This window comes from Aulostomus chinensis, chromosome 9 (assembly GCF_037954235.1).
Source record: "Aulostomus chinensis isolate RoL2024-O1b breed Wild chromosome 9, RoL_Achi_v1.0, whole genome shotgun sequence".
In the NCBI taxonomy this organism is placed as follows: Eukaryota; Metazoa; Chordata; class Actinopteri; order Syngnathiformes; family Aulostomidae; genus Aulostomus; species Aulostomus chinensis.
The window spans coordinates 29,851,340-29,877,625 of NC_141328.1; the positions used below are offsets into that span (position 1 = coordinate 29,851,340).

General features: G+C 47.0%; 2 protein-coding genes across 6 annotated transcripts in view; both read left to right on the forward strand.

Annotated features, from left to right (window-relative positions):
- The first annotated feature begins 3,047 nt into the window (after nucleotides 1-3,047).
- On the forward strand, nucleotides 3,048-12,727 carry ggt7 (gamma-glutamyltransferase 7). Of its 4 annotated transcripts, XM_086214982.1 has the most exons (17): nucleotides 3,048-3,600; nucleotides 4,033-4,361; nucleotides 4,592-4,818; nucleotides 5,423-5,574; nucleotides 5,666-5,783; nucleotides 5,884-5,951; nucleotides 6,796-6,869; nucleotides 6,963-7,156; nucleotides 7,654-7,741; nucleotides 8,986-9,113; nucleotides 9,194-9,282; nucleotides 9,374-9,526; nucleotides 9,649-9,763; nucleotides 9,932-10,069; nucleotides 10,220-10,319; nucleotides 11,367-11,588; nucleotides 11,729-12,727. In XM_086214982.1, exons 2-16 carry the CDS (start codon nucleotides 4,142-4,144, stop codon nucleotides 11,537-11,539), a joined length of 2,037 nt encoding a protein of 678 aa, XP_086071108.1. In that variant the 5' UTR covers nucleotides 3,048-3,600; nucleotides 4,033-4,141; the 3' UTR covers nucleotides 11,540-11,588; nucleotides 11,729-12,727. The 4 variants fall into 4 exon arrangements, with proteins under 4 accessions (XP_086071108.1, XP_086071107.1, XP_086071105.1 ...); XM_086214981.1 differs by having other exon boundaries at nucleotides 3,050-3,600; nucleotides 3,890-4,361; nucleotides 11,367-12,727; XM_086214979.1 differs by having other exon boundaries at nucleotides 3,051-3,600; nucleotides 11,367-12,727.
- A 1,198-nt stretch (nucleotides 12,728-13,925) lies between these two features.
- Nucleotides 13,926-26,286, forward strand: part of ncoa6 (nuclear receptor coactivator 6) — a 17,961-nt gene continuing 5,600 nt past the window's right edge. Inside the window, exons 1-12 of one of the 2 annotated variants that reach the window (XM_086214973.1) lie at nucleotides 13,926-14,078; nucleotides 14,865-15,184; nucleotides 15,499-15,654; nucleotides 16,180-16,302; nucleotides 17,521-17,643; nucleotides 17,743-18,567; nucleotides 18,721-18,852; nucleotides 20,187-21,504; nucleotides 21,625-21,743; nucleotides 22,065-22,531; nucleotides 22,632-22,871; nucleotides 23,540-26,286. The exon at nucleotides 23,540-26,286 is cut by the window's right edge and continues 296 nt beyond it. In XM_086214973.1, the coding sequence (XP_086071099.1) occupies nucleotides 14,905-15,184; nucleotides 15,499-15,654; nucleotides 16,180-16,302; nucleotides 17,521-17,643; nucleotides 17,743-18,567; nucleotides 18,721-18,852; nucleotides 20,187-21,504; nucleotides 21,625-21,743; nucleotides 22,065-22,531; nucleotides 22,632-22,871; nucleotides 23,540-26,286 (6,530 nt within the window). In that variant the 5' untranslated portion in view covers nucleotides 13,926-14,078; nucleotides 14,865-14,904. Of the gene's footprint in view, nucleotides 14,079-14,864; nucleotides 15,185-15,498; nucleotides 15,655-16,179; nucleotides 16,303-17,520; nucleotides 17,644-17,742; nucleotides 18,568-18,720; nucleotides 18,853-20,186; nucleotides 21,505-21,624; nucleotides 21,744-22,064; nucleotides 22,532-22,631; nucleotides 22,872-23,539 lie in introns of those variants that run through there. The other variant, XM_086214974.1, reaches the window with a different exon arrangement.

A 26,286-nucleotide genomic window follows, 5' to 3' on the forward strand; every position in this document is an offset into this window, starting at 1 on the left:
GGATGGATGAATGGATGATGGATGGAGGGATGGGTGGATGGAGGGATGGGTGGATGGATGGATGGATGGATGGATGGATGGAGGGATGGGTGGATGGATGGATGGATGGAGGGAGGGATGATGGATGAAGGGATGGATGGATGATGGATGATGGATGGATGATGGATGGAGGGATGGGTGGATGGATGGAGGGATGGATTTTAGTTTTGCATTTCCTAAAAATTTTCTCGGGATAGTAAATAAAGTCATAGTTTTTGTTGCGGTAACATGCCAACTGTTCGCCAGAGTCAGACGGGAAGATGGACACACCTCTCTCCGCTGTGTGAGCGTTGGTGACTGGAGACCCTCAGAGACCTGCTGACTGCTAGTTAGCTTAGCACAGCAATGGTAGCGGACGGGCAAAAACTCACCAATTTTAGCTACTTTAAGCTACCCTCCTGAGGACGTATCCGTCTTCTTGCCTGGCTCTGGGTAGGACAATATCACACAGACAGTTGTCGTGTTCCTTTAACATGCAGAGGTGCTGCGCAGAAGGCAGCAGGTCTGGCTGTGGGGTTACAGGAGGGGCAGGATGAAGTAAGGCCAGGGCGGAATGGATGGTAGCTCTTTATTTTGTTTTGTGATGTTGTGTCTTTTCTTAGATGTCAGTTCATATTTTCTCACCCTGCATGGTTCCACCATAGAAAGCCTGTTCCAGAAGACAACATGCATAATTTGGCTTCCAAGCAGAAAACAAAAGCAAGCAGTTAAAAACTGCTCTCCTTGGCTTCCACACGGCATGATGCTCATAAACTGGTGTGGTCTGGAACCTTAAGAGACGCGCCCAGCACACAGCAGCCCCGTTCACACCGACGTGTGCTGTGATTTCAGTTGTGAACAACATAACAAAGTACAATCTTTCTTTAAATCACTTTACTTTCATCAATAAAAAGTGGCAACAGAAAAGGGGGGATGTCTCCATGAAGCTCCATCGTCGTCCCCCTGCTCCACATTCAGAAGCTTGTGGATGTGCAAGTGTTTTGAACATGGACTCATCCCTCTCTTCCTTGTGAGCACATCTGGCTGTAACTGTCCACTTGAGATCCAGCTTACTGATATGTATTCATCAACAATAGTCAACAATGGTGCTGAAGTGTGTACTCATGTTTGTAAATTATTCGAGACATGGATGTAAGTTTGCACTTGTCTACATTTTGTGAGTTGGAGTTTTAGCGGTGTGCTGTGTGCTTGTGTTTCTTTGTTTTTTTTTCCCTCTTTTGTTTTGATTCAAACTGTGTGTGAGAAAGAAAAAACATGAATAATAGTCATTTATTTCTCTTGTAAATATTAAGATTTACAACGCTCCGTTTGATGTCAAAGCCTCTCAGGATCTGAGTCCACAATGTTGTGTCCAACAGGACTGATGAGAATCTCTCTGCCTCACCTCTGTGCTCACATTCAAACCAAGAGGGCTTTTCTGAGTGTCCAGAAATGGCGTCTTTGTCCCAATTTAGTCTTGTTGAGGAGCACCGTAACAGACTCAGAGTTGATGTGCCATAGGCGAACACTGCCCTCCAGAGGCCCCACTCAGCACTGCACTGCTGCGTGGGAGGAAGCACTACATGGACGTTTCTGTCAAACTACAGGAGAGTCTACAGCAGGCGCATTTGTTTGGGAAGAGGAAAAGTTTTGTCTCCTCAAGATTATTAACATCAATTATTCTCCTTTGAGTCGTATACTACAATTGTTTAATTTCTTCCAATAATCAAAAAAAATCCTGTTTTATTCCAAATATCTGTTAATTTATGATATAAAAATGTTATTTTATCTGTTTTAAAGAACCCTATTGTGTATCAGTTTGAGTCCTTTGAACAGAGCAGGGGATGCACACACACACGAACACGCAGCGATCAGGCCTGCTCACAGCCCAGAGGCCTCGCGGCTGGAATGCTCGTCGCTTGTACTTAAAGTGTGAAAACAGATTTATAATGTAAGATCACATCTGTGTGTGTGTGTGTGTGTGTGTGTGTGTGTGTGTGCAAAAAGTTCAGATCTGCTCTGCCACTGCGAACCTGTCCTGTTTCTCTTTATTTGTATTCCTGCTGGCTCCCTCCAGTGTCCTGTGGACAGGAGCCGTGTTCCCAGCATGTTGTGTGATTACTGAGCTCTCTGGCAGGACGGAGGGAGAGGGAGGGTCGTCTGGTGTGTCCAACCTGTAGGGTGTGAGGGATGTGGACGGGGAAAGCATGAGGCAGAAGACAAGTACTTTATATTTTAAAAAAAGGAAATTAAATGTATCATAAAAATACATGACACTAGAATATGCTTGTATTCCCCACATAGTTATTAGAAATGTTGTTCACTAACAGGATGTTTAAATGAAAAGCATTGAATGTCTGGGGAGTTTGTGTGTTGATGTCCCCTGATACGATGGCAGCTTACAAACTCATTACATCTCAATTAGTGCGCCCCCCCCCCCAGAAAAAAAGAATATATAGAATATAAAAGTTGGTGTATCTGATATCTATGGTGATTGTGCCTTCACTCTTTCTGCATGGTTTTTGTGATGTACTGATTTTCCATCCCAGCGTGGACGCTCGTCCATGACAGGCAACACCTATGCAAACATCATCGGATGGTTTTCCAACATCCATTCAGCAAACACAGGTACCCGCCAAAAAAACAACAACAATAAACACTCAGGTCTCACCTGAATCTTGTGTCATTTATTCTATGGTGTGTGTGTGTGTGTGTGTGTGTGTGTGTGTGTGTGTGTGTGTGTGTGTGTGTGATATTTTACATTATTGTGACCTACAAGCTCACATCACAAGGAGCTTTTTGTCTTCTACTTGTACGATGGGCACAGGAAACCCATCATGAGCTCTGCTGTTATCAAGAGTTACTGGTACTGGTCAGGCTCTGGTACTGGTCAGGCTCTGGTACCGGTAGGGCTCTGGTACTGGTAGGGTTCTGGTACTGGTGTGTGAGAAAAAGAACAAAGTTTATTCTCGCAGTGAGTCAAGGATGTCGTCCTGGTGGTCGAGTGAAGGATGCGGAGAGAAACTGGGCTGTCCAACCAGAACCTCCTCAGAATCTCCGCTACCAGAGTCAATTTCTGCGGTGTCTTAAAATCAGTCCAGGATGTCTCCGGGGCTCCTGAGGGACGATGAGGGAGGGACTGGTGCTGTAACTGGAGCTGGTAGTCAGGCCACCCGCGACAACCTGTCCGTCCAGTTACCGCGGCCTCATTCCTGCCGTCTGCTGACGTCATACAGGACGGGGCACCTGTGCTGGATTTAGCAGAGACCGAGGAACCAGCCGACCTGCGGGAAGTCGGTCTGGTGTTGGCGGATGAAGGGTCTGAACATGCAGCCGCCATGTTGACGTCGTCTCTACGAACATGTGATAAGACTCGTGTTTCATGACGTAGGTTACATCGAACGACTGAACTGAAGGATGCAGCGGTGCTGCTCCAGCCAAGCTACCGCAGCTAGCGAAGGGTGGAGAAGCTAACGTGAAGCCAACTTCGCGGCGGCGGTGACGGGCGGCTCCACCCACTTCACCTGCTCGCTTTAACCCACACGAACAGCACCGCTACGAGGGTCTGGGCTCCCGAGGACGGTAAGAATCACGGCAGCGCCTCTCCGCGTCTGTGACTTCAGCGAACGTTGCGCGATTTGGCAGAAATCGCAGTTACGCGTTTGCTAGCTGGAGCGTTTGCGCAGGCCCGCAGACGCGGGTTTGTTCCGGGTCTGAACCGTGAGAACGCGGTGGTTTGTCATCAGACGTCACATTCATGGTCTCTGGTCACCGCGGTTAGACCGAGGCTGAAGCAGCGCCCCGTTCGCTTGCTATCCGAGCCCGGATGGTGCCTCTTTGACTCAGTTGCGTGGTTCGATGTCGTCGGCAGGTGGCCGGAAAAGTGCATCATCATCATCTTCATCATCCTCATCCTCAACATCGGCGTCGCTGTCGTGGCCTCACTGAGACGAAGAGACTGTAGCCGCTCCAGACGGACGCGCTGCGCTCATATTTCATGTGTATTCTTCCCAGACGCGACCCAGGCGGGACCGGTACCGGTACCATGGCCATCCTGCCCTAACCCTCTCACACTCACCCGCCACAGCACAGGAAAGGTTTAACTGCAGTATCCAGAGGAGCCATGCACAGCCCTGCCCCTGAAATAGTGGCAGGCTACCCCGGTGGGTGCGTGGTGGATAAGGATGCCAATCCAGAGACGACCCTGGGGAGCGCCTACTCCCCGGTGGACTACATGAGCATCACCAGCTTCCCCAGGCTGCCAGAGGAGGATGTGCTGTCTGGGGAGAACACCCTGAAGTCTCGCAAAGATGAGGACAACGTCCTGAGTGAGCAGGAGACAGGTCAGAGCCGACTCTGCTCCTTAAAAGAGGCTGTTCACGCATTAAAGACAAGAGCGTGGTTGGGTTTTCCTCTTCTGTGTGCCGCATTTTCTTCTGTCCCCAGTTTTTCTAAATGTAACTGTCAGCCAGGCCAAGAGAGCGGACTGTATGGTGGTGTACTGAGGGCTGTGCGTGCCCTGTGCTTTCTGGTTCTAGCTTCTTCTCTTTTATTTTTGTCTCGTTTGTCCCAGACCCAGATCTGTTTCTGAAGACTGCTCGTCTCCAGCGTCTCCCATCCTCAGCTTCCGACCTGGCCAGCCATGACCTGGCATCGTTGCAGGAGACCACCAGAGACCCTTTTACAGAGGACTGTGCCTGCCAGCGAGACGGACTGACGGTCATCATCACGGCCTGTCTCACCTTCGCCACTGGAGTCACAGTCGCGCTCATCATGCAGATCTACTTTGGAGACCCTCAGGTAGGTGCTGAGCAGCATCCTCCTTCTGGCCTGGGCTGATTTCTAACAACCAGGTTGATTTGAAGTCTGGACGCAGCGGGGAACGTCACTGACGCTCCGCTGATGTCAGCAGGTGCTCACGAGCAGCGGAGTAGAGACCTTCTCAGACATGTAAATATACCACCCAACGCCACTGTGGTAAAACACGGTGAATTTTCCAGCAGGAGAGAAGCAACGTCTGGTGGCTGTCACCTTCCTCGTACACTGTGGCACGGTTTTGGTTCACTCGACTCTTTTTTTTAAAAGAACATGACGTCCTCTGCGAGCGTCCTCCCTCCCTCCCCCGCCCCTGACATCTGATCTTCGAGCTGTTGCCCATCAGACAGATTTTAGTGACTTGATTTTACTGCTTATACACACACTTTTGTTGTGTGTGAGTCACAGTCATTTAGTAGCTGCTAGACTGTTTGAACTTTTCAGGTAAAATCAGCCCAGGTGTGAATTGGCTGCGGCAGCCGGTGGTGCCGCTCTCCTGAGATAACAATGGGATCCTGGTCCCTCCTGCAAGGGGCCACACCAGCCTGAAGCCCTCGTCAGTCTCTCTCTTTGGTGTCTGGTTTGCCAGGTCTTCAACCAGGGAGCGGTGGTCACGGATGTAGCTCAGTGTACATCTCTTGGGTTTGACATCCTGGGGAAGCAGGGGTCCAGCGTTGACGCGGCCATCGCTGCCGCCCTCTGCTTGGGGGTCGTTCACCCTCACACCTCTGGTATCGGAGGGTGAGTTGTAAGAGCCTTTCTCGTCCTTTTCTAACTGGACTACCACTTTTTATGACGGCAAGAAGCCAACCTTTGTGTTGTTGATGTTTAGTGGTGGAGTTATGTTGGTGCATGACATCCGCAAGAATGAGACGAGGGTCATCGACTTCAGAGAGACGGCGCCATCTGTCATTCACGAGAACATGCTGCAGACGAACCTGGAGCTCAGTGTAAGCCATTTCTTCAAGTGTTGGAAGTTCTTGAGGGGAACAGATGACCACCTTATCTTTGAGGATAGGCTCAATCTGTGCTGCTGCTCCTGCCTTTCAGCCTGGTCTGCTCGTGGGGGTGCCGGGCACGCTCAGCGGGATGCACCAGGCTCACCAGCTCTATGGCAGGTACGGCGTGTTATGCTGTCTCTTCCAGGTCCGCCTTGCCGCTGCTTGAGGCGCAGTCCCTCTGCACTTCTTCATTCTTTTGTTTCCCTTTGTGTTTCAAATGTCCGTCATGAATAATTCCTTCATTATTTCATTGAAGTCTATTCTCATTAGGACCAGAATAATCAAATCTCATAACAATGCGTATCTGACAAAGCTGGTGTTTGTCTCAGGGGAAGGAGCCAGAGTGCAGAATGAAAGAGTTCCCAGCTGGGCTCAGAGATGCGGCCGGCTTGTTCTCTGCAGTGCTGGGCAGCCATGACTGCCGCTGTGTCATGATCATGCCAAGGCCCTGAAGCTCAGCCGGCAAGCGCGTGACTTACCTGCCTTAATCACAACTGTGGATGACGCGATTTCTGTTGCCCTCAATACTGTTTACAAGCACCTGGACAAGGCAAAGTTTATGTACATATGCTTTTTATAGATTACAATTCTTCCTTTAATACGACTGCTCCTTTAAATGTCGTCAACAAGCTATGAGGTCTTGGTTTGTCCACTGCAGTTTGTGAGTGAATCCTATGTTTTTATGATTTTAAGACCACAAAGAGTGGAAATTGTTAGTCTTCCTTTCAGTACTGGCTCTCCTCAAGCTTGCATTCTTAGTCCACCAGTTGTTTCCCTCTGTGCTCATGACTGTCGCTTCCCAGCGTAATAACCTGATTATTAAGTAGCAGGCAACCCTGCTATCATCTGTGCGTGATCAGGTTTGGTGCTCAGGTGAGGGAGGGAGGTGGTTTTGCGAATGGATATTTAAACTTTAAACCTCTGTAATCAAACACACACTCATGAACTTTGAATTCCCCAGAATATCATGGAAGGATGTGGTTTCCATGGCAGCAGATGTGGCCAGAAGTGGATTTAATGTTACTCGTGACCTGGGTAAGTATCGTGTGATGTAGCACAGGTTCCTGGGTGAAGTCAGCACAAGGTAATGTGGGTGTGATGTCATCCAGCTATGTTGTCTCTCCCCAGCTGAGGCGCTGGCAAAAGTAAAGGACCAAAACATATCTGACGCATTCCGGGACTTGTTCCTCCCCAATGGCCAGGCTCCCCTCCCTGGACTGTTCAGCAGACGCCTTGATTTGGCGACCATCTTGGATGCGGTAGCAGCCAAAGGCATTTCTGAGTTCTACAGTGGAAACCTGACGCAGGAAATGGCAACTGCAGTAAGGATGTTTTTATTCAGCCTGCCTCACTTTGGGCCCACGAATCCTTCGCCAGGGCTACTCTGCTTTTGGTCCTGCAGGGTTAGACTCAGTCACGTTTCGCCGTGATGGCATCATATGGATGTCAATCATTCGGTGTTCTGGGATCTAAATGGATGATCATCAACCGTTAGGAGTTTTGTTACAATGTGCGTTTGTGTTTAGCACGGAGGTGAACTCCCATTCATCCAGCTGGCGATCACAGTGGATCATTGGCAGCCAGCTGGTAAACGCCTCTTCCAAATCACTAACCAAGCGTGATAAAGAGAAAATACAGACCAAGTTCCCAAGGAGACACCGCAGTTCCTCTGCAGTGCTGTGACTCCCTGGGATTCAATTGAATCTAAAAATGTTTTGACTATTAGGTTTCCCTGTTTGCAGCTACAATGTAGTACAAATATAATTCTCCAGCTATAAGTTGATACTTGCTGTGTTTTTTTAAAAATTAATTTTAAAAGGTTCAAGCAAGAGGTGGAGTGCTCACTGAGGACGACTTTGGAAACTACAGCACCGTCTTACAGGAGCCGGCACAAGCCACCTATCAGGGTAAATATCTGTTCAGTTACTGTAGAAATCTGAGCTGTCGGAGGACGACAACATGCTGGGACTGCTGCTGCACGCAGACGTTGGAGCGGTTGCTCCCGTGCTCAAGGGACACGGAGCACAGGTGTCACTGCTAGTTTTAAATGGACAGTGGCCATTTTTTTATCTGACAAATGTGCGTGCACCTGTCTCTGCACCCGTGGGTGTGTTGATCTCTGAGAGAGGTGTGGTCACATTCCTGCCTTGCCTCGTATTTTCACCACTGACCAACACAACAGGGCCGTAACCTAATAGCTTCCTGTTCCATGGGTGTTCAGTCAGAATACTTCAGCGTTTAGCTCCCCCTGAAACATCGTTATACAGACAAGCAAACGTCTTTTTTTGTTTATAGAGCGACTGGATTTCTGCAAACTTGTATTTAAAAAGTCTTGTTACCTCTACATGATGAAGTGTGTACACCTGCACACGTCAAGTACTGTGTTTACATCAGTGTTTGCATGTCGTCAGGCCAGCATTGAGAATACAAAAGAGTGGACAAGCTTCCTTTGTATTCTGATACTTTCTAACCACCGTTCCCTTCGTTCCACCTGCTTCTTCCTGTCTATCTGTGTGAAGCTTTTCATGATTTTATGGTCGCTTTAAAAAAAAAAAGGTTTTGATTTTTGAACAGTGAGAGCCCATATGGACAAAAGTGTCCCTTTTTGTCATTTTTACATCTGTCGTGGTCTATGACTTTGTCGAGGGACAGGTTCAGCAACAAAAAAAAGAGTTTCATCTTCAGTTTATGTAAAAGTGTTTTATTGACTGTTTGTGGAAATGATTCCCTTTTATAGGCTGAAGTGGACACTTGCCTCCCATAGACTTCCATTCAAACCACAATTTTTAGATTTTTAGATTTTATTTTCCATGTTGCCTGGTGACCTGTCCAGGGTGAACCCCGCCTCTCGCCCGTTGACGCTGGGATAGGCTCCACCCCCCGGCGACCCTTAATGTGTAGGAATAAGCGGAAGATGACGATGGATGGATGGATTTTCCATGTTGTCTCTGATTTCCATGATCTGACAAGTTGAATTAAAAAAAAAAAGATCCACCAGATGGTGCCATTGTTCCCACAATGCCATTGGTTTCAATGAGAGGCTGATTTGTATCGCGAGGGTTTGCTGAGTGGCCTGCTGCAGCTGACTGTTAGTGTCGGGTATACACTGTTGGTTTTATTCATTGTTTCTGATGCGTTGATCCTCCTGAAGGACACCATGTGATGGCGGCCCCGGCCCCGCATGCGGGTGTGGCCCTGATCACTGCCCTCAATATCCTGGAGGGCTTCAACATTACCAGCCAGGTGCCCAGGAACAGCACCTACCACTGGGTTGCTGAGGTACGACTCTGTGCGCTGTTCTCCTGTGCAGCAGCGGAAGCACACACTCATTCATGTGACATTTCCTGTCAACTCTCCAGTCTCTGAAGATCGCTCTGGGCCTGGCTAGTGGGCTGGGGGACCCCATGTTTGATGCCTCTGTCTCAGAGATGGTCACCAAGATGTTGAGGTAGAAATCCGCGGCGCCCTTCAACATATCGTGCTGAAAACTCGACAGACTGATGAAGGAATTCACTTTGTCTTTCTTCCCTGTCTCCCAGCAAATCACAGGCATCCCTTTTCCGCCAAATGATCAGTGACTTTCAGGCCTTTCCTGTCAGCCATTACACTCAATCATTTGCTGTGGCGGAGGGAGCGGCGGCCGCCCAGGTCATGGTCATGGGCCCAGATGACTTCATCGTCTCGGTTGTGAGGTCTCTTTAACTCAACTGCTGCTGCTGCTGCTTGTCTTTTCAATTGAATTCCAGTAACTGTCTCGGAGTGAATTGATATTTTTGGAAAACTTGAAGTGACAGCGTGATTTCTTTTCTTAAAGCTCTCTAAACAAACCATTCGGCAGTGGGGTCGTGACTCCCTCAGGAATCCTTTTGAACAGCCAAATCCTGGACTTCTCCTGGCCCAATAAAACCCAGAGCTCTTCGCCCAGCCCAGTCAGTGCGCCTGTCTTAGTTCTTATGCTAGTTCATATTTTCTGTTGTGAGGATTAGAGTTCTCTTTACACAAGAGACACATTCCCAATTTACTGAATTTTTTTTTTGACTGACGTGTTATTGAATGATTTGTTACCTCTAATCTCTGTCTGAATGTTGTTTGATTAGCACAACAGCGTCCAGCCTGGGAAGAGGCCCATGTCCTTCCTGATGCCCACAGCCGTGAGGCCAGCTGTGGGCTTATGTGGCACCTATGTTGCTGTTGGATCTTCCAATGGAGATAAAGCTCTCAGTGGCATCACACAGGTTAGTTTCTCTGTGGAGGGATGAAGTTCATTCTCCCTTTCATGCTAAGAGTTACATCCGTGTGTGAATGCTCTTTCCATCGGTGAACTTTCATCCTTTACTGATGTCTGACTGGTACTTGCTGACTGCATCTGTTCGTACCCTTCACAGGTGCTGATGAATGTTCTGTCATCGCGTAGAAACATGAGTGACAGTTTAGCGTACGGCAGACTCCACCCTCGGCTGCATCCCAACACCCTGCTGGTGGACTGTGAGTTGGACTGTTGTACGCTTTGATCCCTCAGAGCTCTGACTGCAGCACTCACGGCCATTTCCTTTCTTGGTCCAGCTGCTTGTGTAATCTGCTGCTATTCATGTTCAGAACCATCGAGGTGAGCATTGTATTTCCATGCTTCACCCCCCATTTGAAGGGTCAAGGCCATGAAAACACGCCGACAGACTAAGAAGGAGCTTCTATCCACAGGCAACACTTTACTACAAATGTGTATTGTTTGATACAGTATACAGTTCTACGCACAGGGGGGTGCTACTGGTACATAAATGCTATTTCTACTATTCTGTAGAAACGACACGAATGTTAGGCCATGTTCTTCTCGACACTGTGCTCGATATATCGACATGTGGCCAAATGATAGTGAAATACCATCACAGTGAGTAGGTTCTTCACATTTAAGTTTCCAGGATAATTAATAATAATACAACATTTTATTAATGGGTGCCTCTCGACACAGTCAACAATAAAACACTCAGTTCGTCAGCAAGCAGGCAGTAAAATAACATAATGATACTAATAATACTACATTATACTACTACTACTAAAAAGAGAACAAGAGAAAGCGTGGGGTCATTACAGTCAAAGCAAATGAAAAGTAAAGGTAGTGGGCTGTTTGAAAAGAGGAGTTTTTTGCTGAGATTTGACGGTGGTCATGGACGCGGAGTGTTGAATGCAGTGGGGCAGAGTTCCAGAGGTGGGGGCTGATAGACCGTAAGCTGTAAACCCCATAGTAACCAGACGAGCAGGTGGGAGGATGAGGACCTGGGGGAACGGGTGGGGGTCTTGATGTGGAGGAACTCGTGAGATTCTTAGGGACAAGAGTCTTAAAAGCTTTGATGTGCAGCACAGTTGGGGATATCTGAAGTATCGGTGACCATTTCACCTGTAGATGGCGCTGCTAAAAAATAAAAGGACCTTCTGCTGCTGCTTCCTTTCATATCTAACAGCGTCATTGTTTTTAAGCTTGATGTACTGGAGCTCATTCATGATTCGCTCCTCCCACTGTCTCATCCTCTCCTGCAGCTGAGTTTCTAGATGAAGATGTGGAGCTGCTGCTGGCCAAAGGTCACAGCGTTGAGAGGGTTGATGTTTTGTCCTTGGTGGAGGGCACGCGGAGAACAAATGACCTCATCATTGGGGTGAAGGACCCCCGCAGTGCTGATGCCTCAGCCCTCACCATGTCCAACATGCCCTAGTGCCACGCTCCATGAAGAAGGCTCACTAATACTGTCACTGTTTGAGCAGGTAGGACAAAGCCACAGCAGCGGCAAAGCTACTGATGAGCAGCGAATACAATTACAACATTTAGAGACAAAGGTCTGTTTTGGAAGGAAAGAATCTGGAGTAGCAAACATGAAGCTTCATCAGTGATTTTGTGGACACAGTGACAACCGTCTGAAAGGTTCATCCCAGAAACCCCACAGCCGACGACCCCGTCACTGTGGAGGAAGACACACCAAGACGCTCCTTCACTCGCACCGGATGCATCCCAGCTAGAGCGTGTACATAGTGGAAGTGTATGAGCAGGCATGCCAAGTAAATGTTGCAGTTCTACAGTGAAGCCACTGTTCATAACCGTGCATGGAGTGCAAACACCATCTTTATGCTTTATGATGCTTCCACTGCAGTCGACACACAGGGTCCCATCGAAGGTGAAGGTGTGCTGGAGTCACCGAGCCTGACCTTCCTTCCTGAACTGGGCTGGCAGGTTCATCTGTTCGCTGTCCTACATTTAAACGGTGTGTGACTCTGCTAGGATGGTGTTTGGCACCAGTGCTGGAGTTTAGTATCAGTGGCTCTTTGGGACCTTGTAATGTAGAGTAAGACCCTCACATATGAAATACTTACGGCAAAATAAATGTATTTAAATGTATCATTGAAGAGCTGTGGTGTGTGTGTGTGTGTGTGATCTTGTTTGCATTAAACACTTGGCTGCTGGAGTTTTTGTTTTAGAGCAGGGACATTTGTTTTTAAGAACGGGATTGAGATGATTGATGGAATGTAACTGTATTTTTATATGAACATTTGTTGATGTGTGTACATTATTTCTACTGTTGTAACACAAAGCATCCAACCACAGATTTTTAGAAAAGGCTGTTAACATTTGTTTGTGTACTTGTGATATTTTTTCATGTCTTGTATTGAAAGATTGTGAAGATTGTCATTCTTGAAATTGTGCAGTTAATTTCCAGAATGGCGAATATCATCTGATCAAATGTGAATTCCTTGTTTCTGTCGTGGGGATCCAGTGCAACATGGCTGCTGATGCTCGCTTCCTGCACTGTTGAGTTTCATGCCTCAGGCACGCATTTACTCATCTACTGATGTTTTATTCCACACAAAGTTGTTTTTAATAAAAGGGGAGAAAATACAAACCTTTATTGTACATTTTAACATCTGAATTGTTGTAGAATCTTTTATCAATTCGTAATTTAATAACTAACCAAAGTTTTACGTCCACCAAGGACTATTGCACAACTACTGCATCGGCATCACAATCCGTGGTGGAGGGGTGAAGCAGCAGGTTGGAGTCACAGGAAGGAAACCAGGGGTGAGGTAGAGTGACGGCAGGCTCGTGGTTCACGCGTCACGCGGGTGCAGGGCACTCAAACAGCATCGGTGAGCAAAGGAGGGCTGGACGTTCTTTTTGCAGGCTTCCCATTTGTTGATGGATGAATTTGTGAGGAAGGACATTTTTTTTCCCAGTGTTTAGAGGCTCAAGTGGGAGAAGATGAAATGTTCCCCAAATTTTGTTCACCTTGTCAGATATCATTTTATAGCAGTAACACACTTTTGGAGTAAGAGGAACCCTCCGTTGCGTGAAATAACCTGTGTTAGTGCTCAGTTTCCAGCCTCACCAAATAAACATGCAGACAATAGCAGGTAGTCTTTGAGAAGCCAGAGTTGAAGAGGCGCCTGTGGTCCTGGTCTCACTCAGCAGTCACAGCCATAGATGGAGATGGATAGATACTTTACTTATCCCCTCAGGGAAATTCAATGTATCCCACAGCTCACGTACACAGAATACACACACCACAACATACAGTACGTCACTATGACAGCCTCCCCACTGATATTTCTGTCAGAGTTACTTCACCTTGTAGGGATAAACACATCGTTTCATCACGTGTTTGAGAAATTGGCTCGTTCCCCTCAATGCTGGGACCAGTCTGTCCTTGCTTTTATTATTGTAACACAGAGGTTGATCAGACAGTGGGTCATCATGGATGCTCTTGGGAAACACATCCAGGCTCCTGCACCAAAGAACCCAGGCTTCAGTGAGTCACATTGTGTGATCCTCTGGTTTCATTAATGTGAGAACAACAACAGTTCAGTTCCAGAGTTGTTCTCAGCGGGTTTGATGCCTAATACTACCACAATAATCTCTAACGTCTCATTCGGTCCAGAAAAAAATTGAGCACTCGAATGATGCGCTATTAATTTGACAAAGGGAAATGAACAAGGACTCGACTTGGCCAAAGTGAAATGAGGGAACGTCACTTGGTTTGTTTTTCAGTTATTAGCAATAGCACTTTTCAAAGCCTGGTTTTCATTTCATAAATTATTTGAAAGAACGCCTTCACCCGCGCCCCAACTGGGGCTTTACTTCGTACATCACCACCGGAAGCAGGAAGTGGGCTAGCTCAATGCTGCTGGTGAGCTGTAATTTGTTAGCTTGTGTGGCTAGCAGATGTCGAGAGGTTGAATGAAGAGACTTTCAGATGAATCCATGCGGTAAGGCTTCTGCTCATTTCATGACATTGTGTTGTCAGTATCATGTCAGTAATAAGTCAAAGATAATGAACGAGAGGGCGATTGAATTCTGAAACAATGCATTCATTATGAATTACCTGCAGTGACACCTAGCTAACTGAGCTAACGTTTGCTAATTCAAGCTAGCGGAGATGCCAGTAACACAGGACCCGCCTGACAACGACTTCAATCTCTTTTTGACCAAATGCTTGAAGCAATTGCTCACTGTTTGTGTGAACAGTGCTCATCCCCTAACCAAGAGCGGGAGAATGACGCGGGACTCGGGCTTTTTGTCTCCTCCTGGCCGATGTTGACCGTTTCTCGTTCGCTAGCGTTCGCCGAGGCCCAGGGTGCTGCTGGGCCGACCATGTCCACCAAGCTGCTCACCGTCAACTCATGCACTCTTTAAATTGCATTTGATAATAATGTAAATCGTACGTCCGTTAGAACTGAAGACTTTACCGTCTCCTGACCCTTTAATCATCGTCGACTCGACTTCTATTGTACGTAACCATCGATGATGTCACTCTGCGCGAGCGTGTTAAGGTTCAACGCTTGGTTTGTGCCTGTCCCCGAATCTAAATTAAATAATGTGTGTGCATGCTAGGTTTGATCAAGCATCCAATTGCGGCGAGTTCCTAGGGCTTCATGTGCACTTGGGTATCTTACATCGCCGCTGGACTGTGACGTGGGGGCGGGGTCAGGGGTCGAGTCGTGATCCGTGTGTGTGTGTGTGTGTGTGTGTGTGTGTGTTGTGTGGAATTTCAGTATGAAACAGATAAAACGCCACTCTTGTTAAGAGAGGAGTATGGCGCATCTACGCACTCCACCTCAGCTGTCCCAGAGGACAGACTTCCTGGAACCTGACCATGATTCAGATGGCGACTCTGGTGTTGGTGAGGATGCAGGAGAGGATGCTGACAGTTGCCATGGAAGCGCAGTAACAGAGGAGGAGAGAGTCAACAATCAAGATGGCACCACAGAAGAATTTACAGTTTTTGTTGCCTTTCAAGCCAATATGGAGGATGAGGACTTCACACTAAAACTTGACACTGTCCTCTGTGGTATACCGGATGTGCTTGATATGGGTTGGTTTCATTTTGTTGAATTTTCTCTCAATGCAAGAAACAGGCAGTTTATGCTTAGGAAAAAAACACATCCTCTCGGACCTTGACATGTGATGTTGCTTACAACACTTGATCACAATGTGTTACATCATTTTCTTTGTTTGGACTTGCTTTCAAACAGTGAGTCAGATTTTTACGTTAATAGTGAATGAACTTACTTCTTACTTAACTTAATTTCTAGTTTTATTTTTGTGTGTGTCCCTAATCAATAATTTCTCAAATATTCCAGTTTATTGACATTGTAACTTGTATCCATCCACTGGTCCTCCTTTTAGACCCAAAGAAGCTCCAGCCTCAGCATGTAGAGCCGTGGAACAGTGTGAGAGTAACCTTCAACATTCCCCGGGATGCAGCTGAGCGCCTCAGACTGTTGGCCCAGAACAACCAGCAGCAGCTGAGAGACCTGGGGATTCTCTCTGTGCAGATAGAAGGTGACAACTTAGCCACCAGAATGGGATGCAACAGATGGCACATGAAAGAGTATTTTTGTAATCTTTCAAATTGTTGACTTTTTTTGCCATGCTGCATGCATTTATAATGGATAAACACTTAAGACTGGACAAATGTAGACCCTGGTTTCAGTCGGATGAGAGAAACCAGGGTCTACGACTCAGTGCATATTTATGAAGTGTCTTTGATGTGTAATTAGTGGTGCTAAAATTGGCATTCAAGGTTGCATCGTGAGAGTGAGCTTCATTCACAACCATCTTAACAAAGACCAAAAAAAGATCGTTGCTCATGTTGTACCACAGATCAACAGCCCTATTATCTCGGCTGACGGTGCCAGTAGGAGCACTGGAGGACCCAAAATACCACTGTGTCAATGTGGAGTCTCCTCTGTGTCCTTGTATGAGGCAAAGTGTTCATGACTTTCACTTCAGTGACAGTAATCAAAAGATTTAAACTGGAATTGTTGTTGTAATGTGACTCAGTATGTTTCCTCTATTTATTTTTAGGGGAAGGTGCCATCAATGTAGCTGTGGGACCAAATAGAGGACAAGAAGTCAGAGTGAATGGACCTCTTGGAGCCCCTGGCCAGATGAGGATGGATGTTGGTTTTCCTGGTCAGCCTGGTCCAGGTATTGTTTTGCTCATTGGTCACTACAACTTATAGAGCAGCTAGAATGGAACCGTCCTTGAAATTTGATTAATTTGGTTGTTCATGTTGGAAGTGAGAGTTTTTTTTTTCATGATATTTGCATTGCTCATTTGTAAACAGTTGTGTTGGGTTTTTTTTTCTTTGGGATTGACCTATTTATTGGGGACACTGTGTATCGTTATCAGCCAATATTCACCTTGCTGCCACCGATTGCTTTCACCCATGGTAGTAGACGATGTTTGTCTGTTGTGAAGAGAGGTTGGTTGACTAATGTCTTGGAGGGAATTCATAGATGGTGTCATGAAGACTGGCTTTCATTCAATATCACAAAGACCTTTCAATTTCACCAAAAAAGGTGATTAATGACAAAAACAAATTATAGCATCAGCTGACTGTGGAGGAATTTTGTGTGATTAAGGAATTCGTCAGACACAAGAAACAGACTGGAGACTCAGAGATGCTTCCACAGGACACTTTACAGGACGTCCATGACAGACGTACAAAGTTGGCTGTGAGATGAGGTTGAGTTCAGCTCCCCCAGAACATCTGTGTCTGACATTCATCAACAGTCACACTTAAAATGTCGGGTGCTACCCAGTAATACTGAATTAGAACATCCTGCTCAGATGTGAGCTTCATGTAGTCTAAACACAGCTATGCATCAGGACAGCGGCGGTGCCGCGAGTGTCAGCTTTACTGTCAGTGAGTGTTCTGACTACAAATGTACAAATATGAAAGGTACCGCAGGTCCACCCCGATTCAGGCCAAGGCCCTGAGGTCAGACCAGCTGTTGACCTTAAAGATGAATTATGAAGCTGAGGTGCAAGAGAGCTGAAACAGAGGATACCAGCTAAAAGTCCTTATCATTGACTTTAAACTGGATCTGGAGTTGATGACGGTGCGTCTCCTCACTGGAGGTATGGTCTCTTTCAAGTGCCTTGAATTCGTCAGTCTTCGTATTCCTGGTATTTCTCTCACTAATTTTTAACAAATGTCCATCTATGATGACATGAAATGAGGAGCAATAAAGACCATCATTATTAGAATTCTGGCTTGATTTGTTTTTAGTTATTTTACTTAATTAGTCTTTTTTATTTTCCTATCCACTCTGATGCTGTATTCGCAACAATAATCACCACTGTGTAAATGTAGTCATTGTTAAGCGAAATGATTAAATATGCACATTTATTTCCATAAGGAGGGGTGAGGATGGCTAATCCGTCAATGGTCTCCCCGGGGCCTGGTATGGCAGGTCAGGCTATCGTACCTGGCAGCAGTGGACAGATGCATCCTCGTGTTTCAAGACCATCTTCACAGTCAGGTTCAGGACTGAATTTCTTGTGTACCAAATGATACATAGTATTTTGACTTATTGGACTGTGCCGTAATTTAAAATCATCTGCATCTTCCCTTCTCACAGATGTAATGGATCCAATGATACCAGGCATTTCAGTTCAGCAGCAACAGCAACTTCAGCACCAACAGGCTGGTCCCCATGGCTCAGGCTCCATGCCTCCACAGGCTGCCCATCACATGCAGGCTCTGCAGGCCGGGAGACCACTCAACCCCGCTGCACTGCAACAGCTTCAACAACAGCATCACCAACACCAACAGGCACAGCAGCAAGCACAGCTCTCACAACTTGGACCTAGACCTCCATTCAACCCTTCAGGCCAGATGGCCGTGCCTCCTGGCTGGAACCCACTGCCGTCTGGAGTTCTCCAGACACCAGTGGCCCAAGGGGGGCCTGCCTGGAGGAAACCCCCTCCTCAAGGCCAGATGGTTCAGCGCCCTCCTTCTCTTGCAACAGTTCAGACTCCCAGTCACCCACCACCCCCTTACCCATTTGGTAGCCAGCAGGCAGGTCAGGTATTTAATGCAATGGGACAAGGACAGTTGCAGCAGCAGCAGACAGGAATAGGTCAATTTGCTACCCCCCAACCAAAGGGACCACAGCCTGTCCCTGGGGGTGTTGCAGGTCCACCTAGACCCCCGCCACCCCTTCCATCTACTTCTGGCCCGCAGGGAAACCTCACTGCTAAGTCTCCGGGGTCGTCATCTTCTCCTTTTCAGCAAGGTTCACCTGGGACTCCACCCATGATGGCTCAGCGACCTACAACTCCACAAGGTTTTCCGCAGGGTGTTGGATCACCGGGAAGGGCAGCCCTTGGCCAACAGGGCAACATGCAACAAGGATTCATAGGAATGCCCCAGCACGGACAACCTGGGGCACAAGTTCATCCAGGTTGGTGATAATTGTTAAAAAAAGAAAAAAAAGGTTTTATTTTTTTCATCCAAACTGTGTTCAGAAATTTTTGAGAATTGGAAGTCAAGTGTTATGTGTTGAATGTATATTTAGCGATCTAATCTTAACAAAGTCCATAAATATTGATGACAGGCATGCCAAAGCGACCCATGGGCTTTCCAACCCCAAATTTTGTCCAAGGTCAGGTGAGTGCCAGCACTGCAGGAACCCCTGTTGGAGGATCCAATCAACAGCTACAGAGCAGCCAAGCAATGACTCATGCAGGTAAAATATCCTCAGTACAAAATAAAGCTTGGTATTTTCCTAAGTTGGGAAGATAAAACTGTGAACTGTCACGTGACCAGTACTGGGGGTGGGGGGGTTGGAACGGTGTTAAAGGGAAAGTTCTGTTATTTTGGTTGTGGAATTGTACCTGTCATAAATGATGGCCAGCAACTGTTTGCGCTCTGCATTACGCCAGACAGCCATTCCCATTGGAGACGACATCCCTCCACCACACAATGTTCATATTCCTACCCACAGCTGCAGCTGTAATACAGGCAGTGTAATACGTGTGGGACACATATGGATGTGGCTGTGCGTAGCAATATGGATGTTGTGCAGTTGAGGAATATAGTTTCCAAAGCAAACGACTTTCAGACTGAAATGAAGAGTTGGAATGTTGGACTGGGACACTATGAGGTTTGCCAGACTGTCACAGGGCTTAATATTCTCCCAACATATATGTTGTACATCACTGTTCACGTGCAACTTCGTACTGCATGTCACGTCACATCACGTGTTTATGCCCACACAAGTGGCGGCTTACTTGGAAAGACGAATATTCAGCCTCCAATTTACAGACAAGATGGCAAATTCCCACCTCTACAGGGCTGCAAATTGGGCGCATTCTGGTCTAAAAGGGTCTTAAGCTGGGTGAACTTGTTAGCGGCTAAAAGATGTCTTTGTGATTGTACTTGTACCACAGAGGAACTTCTCTATGCTTTCTGCAGCTGCATCATGCAGATTCTCCAGACAGAGTATGAGTTGACCATTATCTTCAGCAGGTGAAACACTGACTAGATAGAAGTGTCATACAAGCCCACATCAAAATAACTGAACTGTCCCTTCAAAGTCTGAGACTTTCTTCCACCTCTTCTGCTGTGTTCTGTTGACTTCATCAGTAAGGGTTGTAGTGCTGCTCTCCTGTTAAAATAACTTGGGGTAGGTCCCCTATGTAGGTGGGGAAATTAGTGATATTCTGGTTTGCCAGATATAGATTAGCGCACCTGTTGAATTTCCTCCGACAATGACAGTCACATTTGCTGGTTGAGCTTACATTGACAGCAGCACGTTATCAACATTTGCTAATTAATGTCATTCATATGAAAAACAATTTGATTGTTTTAAGGTTTGTGTGTGTGCTCATCCAAAGATTAATAGTGGGGTAAGATATTCCAATCTGTTGTGTTGCTGTTTCTTGTTTTTGTGTGTGTGTGTGTGTGTCTGTCATTTCAACAAGTGACATGTTTGTTCTGCAGTGGATAAAGGCCTATCATTTCTTGTGAGCTCCACATAGGTATATTCTTTATTTTTTTTTCCTCTCTGTTTTACATCAGGAGGTCCACCGTCAGCGTCCCCAGCCAACACAATGCAGGGCCCACCCCATGCACAACCCAATATTATGGGTGCACAAAGTAGCATGGCAGGTCAGCCCCCAGGTACAACTGCTGGACCTAGTATGGGCCAGCAACAACCTGGTCTCCAGACCCAGATGATGGGCCTCCAGCATCAGGCCCAACCCGTGTCCTCCTCCCCCAGCCAGATGGTTCAAGGCCAGGGTGCAGGTCAGACTGTCCTCTCAAGGCCCCTCAGTCAAGGGCAAAGAGGAGGAATGACCCCACCCAAGCAAATGATGCCTCAACAAGGCCAGGGGGTGATGCATGGGCAGGGTCAGATGGTTGGAGGCCAAGGGCACCAGGCCATGCTCCTGCAGCAGCAACAGCAACAAAACTCCATGATGGAGCAAATGGTTGCCAGCCAGATGCAAGGCAACAAACAGGCATTTGGAGGCAAGATTCCAGCTGGGGTTATACCGGGCCAGATGATGCGTGGCCCTTCTCCAAATGTTCCAGGTAACATGGCTCAGTTCCAGGGCCAGGTTGCCCCACAGCAGATGACTCCACAGCAGCAACAGCAAATGGCTCAACTCCAACAGCAGCAGTTACAACAGCAGCAACAGCACCAGTTACAACAACAACAGCTCCAGCAGCAGCAGCAACAACAACAGCAGCTCCAGCAGCAGCAACAACAGCAGCAGCAACACCAGCAGATGAGCCAGCAACAGCCCCAGCAGGTTCCAATTGCTGGCAATCCTAATCAAGTAATGGGCATGCATGGGCAACAGATGAGGCTTCCTGCTGGTCATCCTCTTATCCAACAACAGTTACAACAACAGCAGTTACAACAACAGCAGAAACAACAGCAACAGGTAATGTTGCAACAACAGGCAGCTCAACCACACCCACATCAGCTGGGAGATCCCAATAGTGGGACAGGGGACTTGGGAGTCCAACAAATGGTCCCTGATATGCAGGCGCAAACACCACAAGGCATGATGGGAGGCCCTCAGCACATGCAGATGGGAAATGGCCATTTTGCAGGCCATGGCATGAACTTTAACTCACAATTTCCAGGTCAGATTCCAATGGGGGGACCTTGTGGGCAGCCAGGTGGGTTCCCTGTCAGCAAAGATGTAACACTGACAAGCCCACTGCTGGTCAATCTGCTTCAGAGCGATATCTCAGCCAGTCAGTTTGGGCCAGGAGGAAAACAGGGAGCAGGTGGGGGCAATCAGGCGAAACCCAAAAAGAAGAAACCAGCACGAAAGAAAAAGCCCAAAGATGGAGAAGGACAACAGCAAGTAGAGGGAATTGGGTAACTGTAACAATACAGTTTTCATTTTTTTTGGTTTTGCCAGCAACAGCTGAAGGAAGCTGTATCAGTGTTACATAAGTGCTTTTATTTAACTTGATGTATGTATACTCTCTTACCCAGTGGTCTTGATGTGACTGGTTCTATGGAGGATTCTGAACTGCCAAATTTAAGTGGTGATCAGAGCTTGGGGTTGGAAAACTCTGGCCCAAAAATCCCTGATTTTTCCAACAGGCCTGCAGGTATAGTCATTAATGTATTCAACCTTTAAATCTCAAATTGGTGAAGGCATGCCCTTATTTGCAGTTATTGTAAGAGAAATTTTAAAACAAAGTAAATTAACTAGAGAGGTAGACTTGTAAAGCTTTAGTATTTGCTGAGAACTTGCAGCAGAAATCATGCAGAGTTGAATGAAAAGTATGACTACAGGATATAACAGACATACAGTTATTTTACCTCATGCTATATTGCTGATTCCTAAGTTGTAGCAACTTTATGCTATTCTTATTAGATGTTTACTTTTCTCTGGTTTTATCCATGTGTCCCTCTACAATACCCCTAAGGCTTCCCTGGCCAACCTGGAGATCAGAGAGTATTGCAGCAGGTACCCATGCATTTTATGCAGCAGCAGCAGCAGCAGCAGCAGCAGCAGCAACAGCAGCAGCAGCAGCAGCAGCAGCAGCAGCAGCAGCAGCAGCAGCAGCAGCAGCAACAACAACAGCAACAGCAACAGCAACAGATTCAACACATGCAACAACAACAGCAGATTCAGCAGCAACAAATTCAACAGCAGCAACAAATGCAGCAACAACAAATTCAACAGCAGCAATTGCAACAGCAGCAGCAGATGCAGCAACAGCAGCAGATGCAACAGTTGCAAATGCAAAGTCTCCAGAATACTCAAGGGCAGCAGGGAATGACTGGGCCACAGACAACTGGTCAAGGCCAGCCCCAGATGCACCCTCATCAGTTGCAACAACAGCAGCAAGCTCAACAGCAGCAAGCTCAACAGCAGCAAGCTCAACAGCAGGTAGTATTGTTATTAATAAGTGCTTTTAAAATATTTGGAATCAACACATTTTTTTAACCCATTTATTGTTTCTTTATCTTAATGTGTACCTCCATGTCAGCAGCAGCAACAACAGCAGATGATGATGATGCTGAAAATGCAACAGGAGCAGAAAAACCGCATGTCCATCCCTCCAGGAGGTCAACTGCCTCCCAGAGGTATTGGCAATCCAGCTGAGGTGCAGAGGCTTCCAGTCTCACAACAAGGCAACATTCCTGTAATGATCAGCCTTCCAGGACATGGAGGAGTACCAGCATCACCTGACAAAGCCAGAGGAATGCCCCTGATAGTAAACCCTCAGGTGAGGGACAAGCATTTGCAGCATATTACCTTACTTATGAGAGACATAGGCTACTCAACCACATTATTGAAACAATCTCATCACAATGGCACCTATCAATGTTTGGCTATATGAGGGTACATTTGAACGGTCAGTTCTTAATGTTGATGATCTGGAAAAACAGGCAAACATAAGGATACAATTTTTCAAAGTATTGAGAAACATTAATTATTTTTTTTATTTGCTGAGTTATCATATATAAGAATAATGTTATGATGATAAACATTACATTAATTTGTTAAAATTAAAGGAAACAAAGATAGAATAACCATTTGGGATTTCACAACCTTAGATATTTGGATGTGAATTTTCACAACCAAATTTCTGAGCTATTGCTCAGTTAGATTAATGCATTTCAAAATAAACACAGTCTGTCTGGGTTGAAGGTATTACTAAGCTGTCTTTCAGGCTAACCGCACTCACTTTGGCTGGAGAAAAGCAAAACATTGGAAGCTTGGCTCTTGCAGAGTTTAACATTCACCCTCAAGCTGCAATGAACAAGAGCATCAGAAATGCTCACTATCTCATTCACAGGCTCTCTTAAGCTCATGTTAATGTTGCAGTACACTAGCAAAAATTTTGTCATGCTTTTGTTGTACTGAACTCCAAGTCTGTGTGGTCTTGTGTAGCTTTCAGGCCCTACACGAAGAATGTCCCTTCCTGATGGGGGCCTGGGACCCCAAGGCACTGGATCTGAAGAGGCCCTTGCTGGAGCCCACCCAAAGCAGGAAAGGCCAGTCGGTCCAGAAATGTCTGTGCAGCCTGGAAATGGGACCCAACAGATGGTGACCAATCAGGGTCCCAACACTCACATGATGAAACAAGGCCCTGGTCCATCACCAGTACCCCAACACACAGGCGCCAGCCCCCAGCAACAGTTGTCCACTCAGCCTCAACAAGGGGGCCCTATACCAGGGATTCATTTCCCCAATGTTCCCACAACTTCACAGAGTTCTAGGCCCAAAACCCCCAACCGAGCCAGCCCTAGGCCATACCATCATCCCCTGACCCCAACTAATCGTCCACCCAGTACTGAGCCCTCAGAAATCAACCTTTCACCTGAAAGGCTAAATGCCTCTATTGCAGGGCTATTTCCTCCTAAAATCAACATTCCTCTGCCTCCAAGGCAACCGAACCTAAACAGAGGATTTGACCAGCAGGGTCTTAACCCAACAACTCTGAAAGCCATTGGTCAGGCCCCTCCAAGCTTAACTCTACCAGGCAACAACAACAACGGCAGTGGTGGGAATAATACTACCAACACTCAGCAGCCTTTCTCTACTGGTGCTGGGGGAGGAGCAAGTGCTAAACAGGACAAGCCATCTGGAGGGCAGGGGAAGAGGGCAAGTCCTAGTAATAGTCGAAGGTCAAGTCCAGCTTCCAGCCGCAAATCTGCCACCCCAAGTCCTGGAAGACAAAAGGGGACAAAGATGACCATCACCTGCCCTCCCCATCAGCAGCAGTTGGTCAACCCTCAGGGGCAAACAGTGATGCTAAGCCCTACCTCAGTACCACAGAGTCCAGTATCTATGCCCACACAACTAAGTGGGAGTATAGACACACAACAAACTCCGATTACCTTCCATGGGATGCAAGGTAACCCTCCTGAGGTAGTCAGAGAAAATCAGGGACACACACCGCAGCCTCAACCCCAACCCAGTCCTCAGCCTCAGCCACAGCCTTTGAGGGAGATGTCCACTCCTAGAATGGCAAGTCCTCGTTTCCCAACACCTCAACAGCCTAAACCTGACTTGGAACTGCAAGCAGGGACAATAGATAGGCAGTCAACACACACAGCTCCGTTACAGGACACTGAGGTTTCACCTGCTCTCAGGGCTGCACCAACATCCCTCAACCAGTTACTGGACAACACGGGTGTCCCAAACATGACACCTCACCCTGTACAGAGTACTACTGTCAGGGATGTTACTGGAAAGGACAGTCCCAAGTCTGCTTTAGATCCAGAGAGACCAGTTCACGCTAATTCCCAGAGCACAAGCATGCCACCTCCTGTTTCTACCAGTGCCACTTCAAATGAGTCAGAAGTGAAACCCAAATCCTCAGTTCTTATCCCAACCAGCAGTCCGAACATACAGCCTGCTCCTATTCCTAGCTTGCATTCCAGCACTAACATGAATACTACACCCAGCCTGAACCAAAATCCCATCACTAGTGTTGGTGTTAGTCACAGTTTGAGTGTAAACACAACTGCCCCCCTTTGCCCAACCTCCAATACCAATACTAATGCCTCTCAGAGTGTATGCCCCAACCCTGTTACTTCCAGTCAGAGCAGTCCTTCCTCAGCTAGTACCAGTTCTAGCTCCAACTCTGGTCTAAACCCAGCCAGTTTATCTCTAAAATCAAGCCCTAGTCCTAAACCTGTGACAAGTGTTCATTCAGTCATACAGATACCTGCTTCATCTAGTTCAATTTCCCCCAACCAGATCACTGTATTTGTCACTTCAAATCCTATCACCTCCGCTGCAACACCACAGGTTCCTACAACTGTGGTCTCCACAATGATGGCTGTCACTAACAAGAATATGCGACCACAGGATAACAGGCAACAGCCCCCTGTCTCTCGGCCACCTCAGTTTATCACAACAACCCCTGTATTTATCAACCCAATTTTCCAAGTCCCAAGTGCATCCGTGGCTCCAAATACAACTGTAGTATCACAGTCAGTCGCTATGGTGGGGCCTATTCAAGTGTCCACTACAAATATCCAACTTTCTACTGCCCCAAGCTCTACTCAGTCCTTAGGTGGTAATATGACCACTTCTCAACTTGCCAGAACCACTGTTGGACAGGTTCAGACTGCCACCAATATGCCCTTGTCAGCCCCTGTAGGTACTCTCCCAGTTCCACAACAGATTAATCCTGGAGCTATGAAAACTGAAAATCTAAGTGAGGCGGGGTTGATTCAGAAAACAAGTCCTCCACTTATGCAGCTATCTACCCATCCAAGCCCCTCTGCATCATCTCCGTTTCAGCCACCTATTGCTTCTCCTCCACCCTGTTCGAGTCCTGGAGGCACAAGCACCCTCAGAAAGGGCCCCATGTCTCCCTCCACAACAGCCCAGTTAAAAAGTAAGCCTGCCCAGGTTGCTGGATCTGTTTCTGGAACAGCTGAGTCTCAACAGAATCTTGTAGAAAGGCTTGCACTTGGTTCCACTGGAGCTGTTCCACACCAGATCTTTCATCCTCCTGCAAGTCCTGCCATTCCAATTGAGGTCGTTGCAGCTCATACCACTGCTGCTGCTTCAAACATCATGATTTCACCTACAGTTTCCTCTCCTGTCCCAGTTCCTGCAAAGATTGCTCTTCTTACTCAAATTGCTCCCCAGACTCCATTACCTGCACCAGCTCCAGTCTC

Excerpts from the sequence above, each read along its gene's own strand:
- ggt7 (XM_086214982.1), top strand. The coding sequence starts at position 4,142 with ATGCACAGCCCTGCCCCTGAAATAGTGGCAGGCTACCCCGGTGGGTGC. Across the intron at positions 5,784-5,883 it reads AGACGAACCTGGAGCTCAGT|CCTGGTCTGCTCGTGGGGGT; the intron begins GTAAGCCATTTC and ends CCTGCCTTTCAG. Across the intron at positions 9,283-9,373 it reads ATGGTCACCAAGATGTTGAG|CAAATCACAGGCATCCCTTT; the intron begins GTAGAAATCCGC and ends CCTGTCTCCCAG.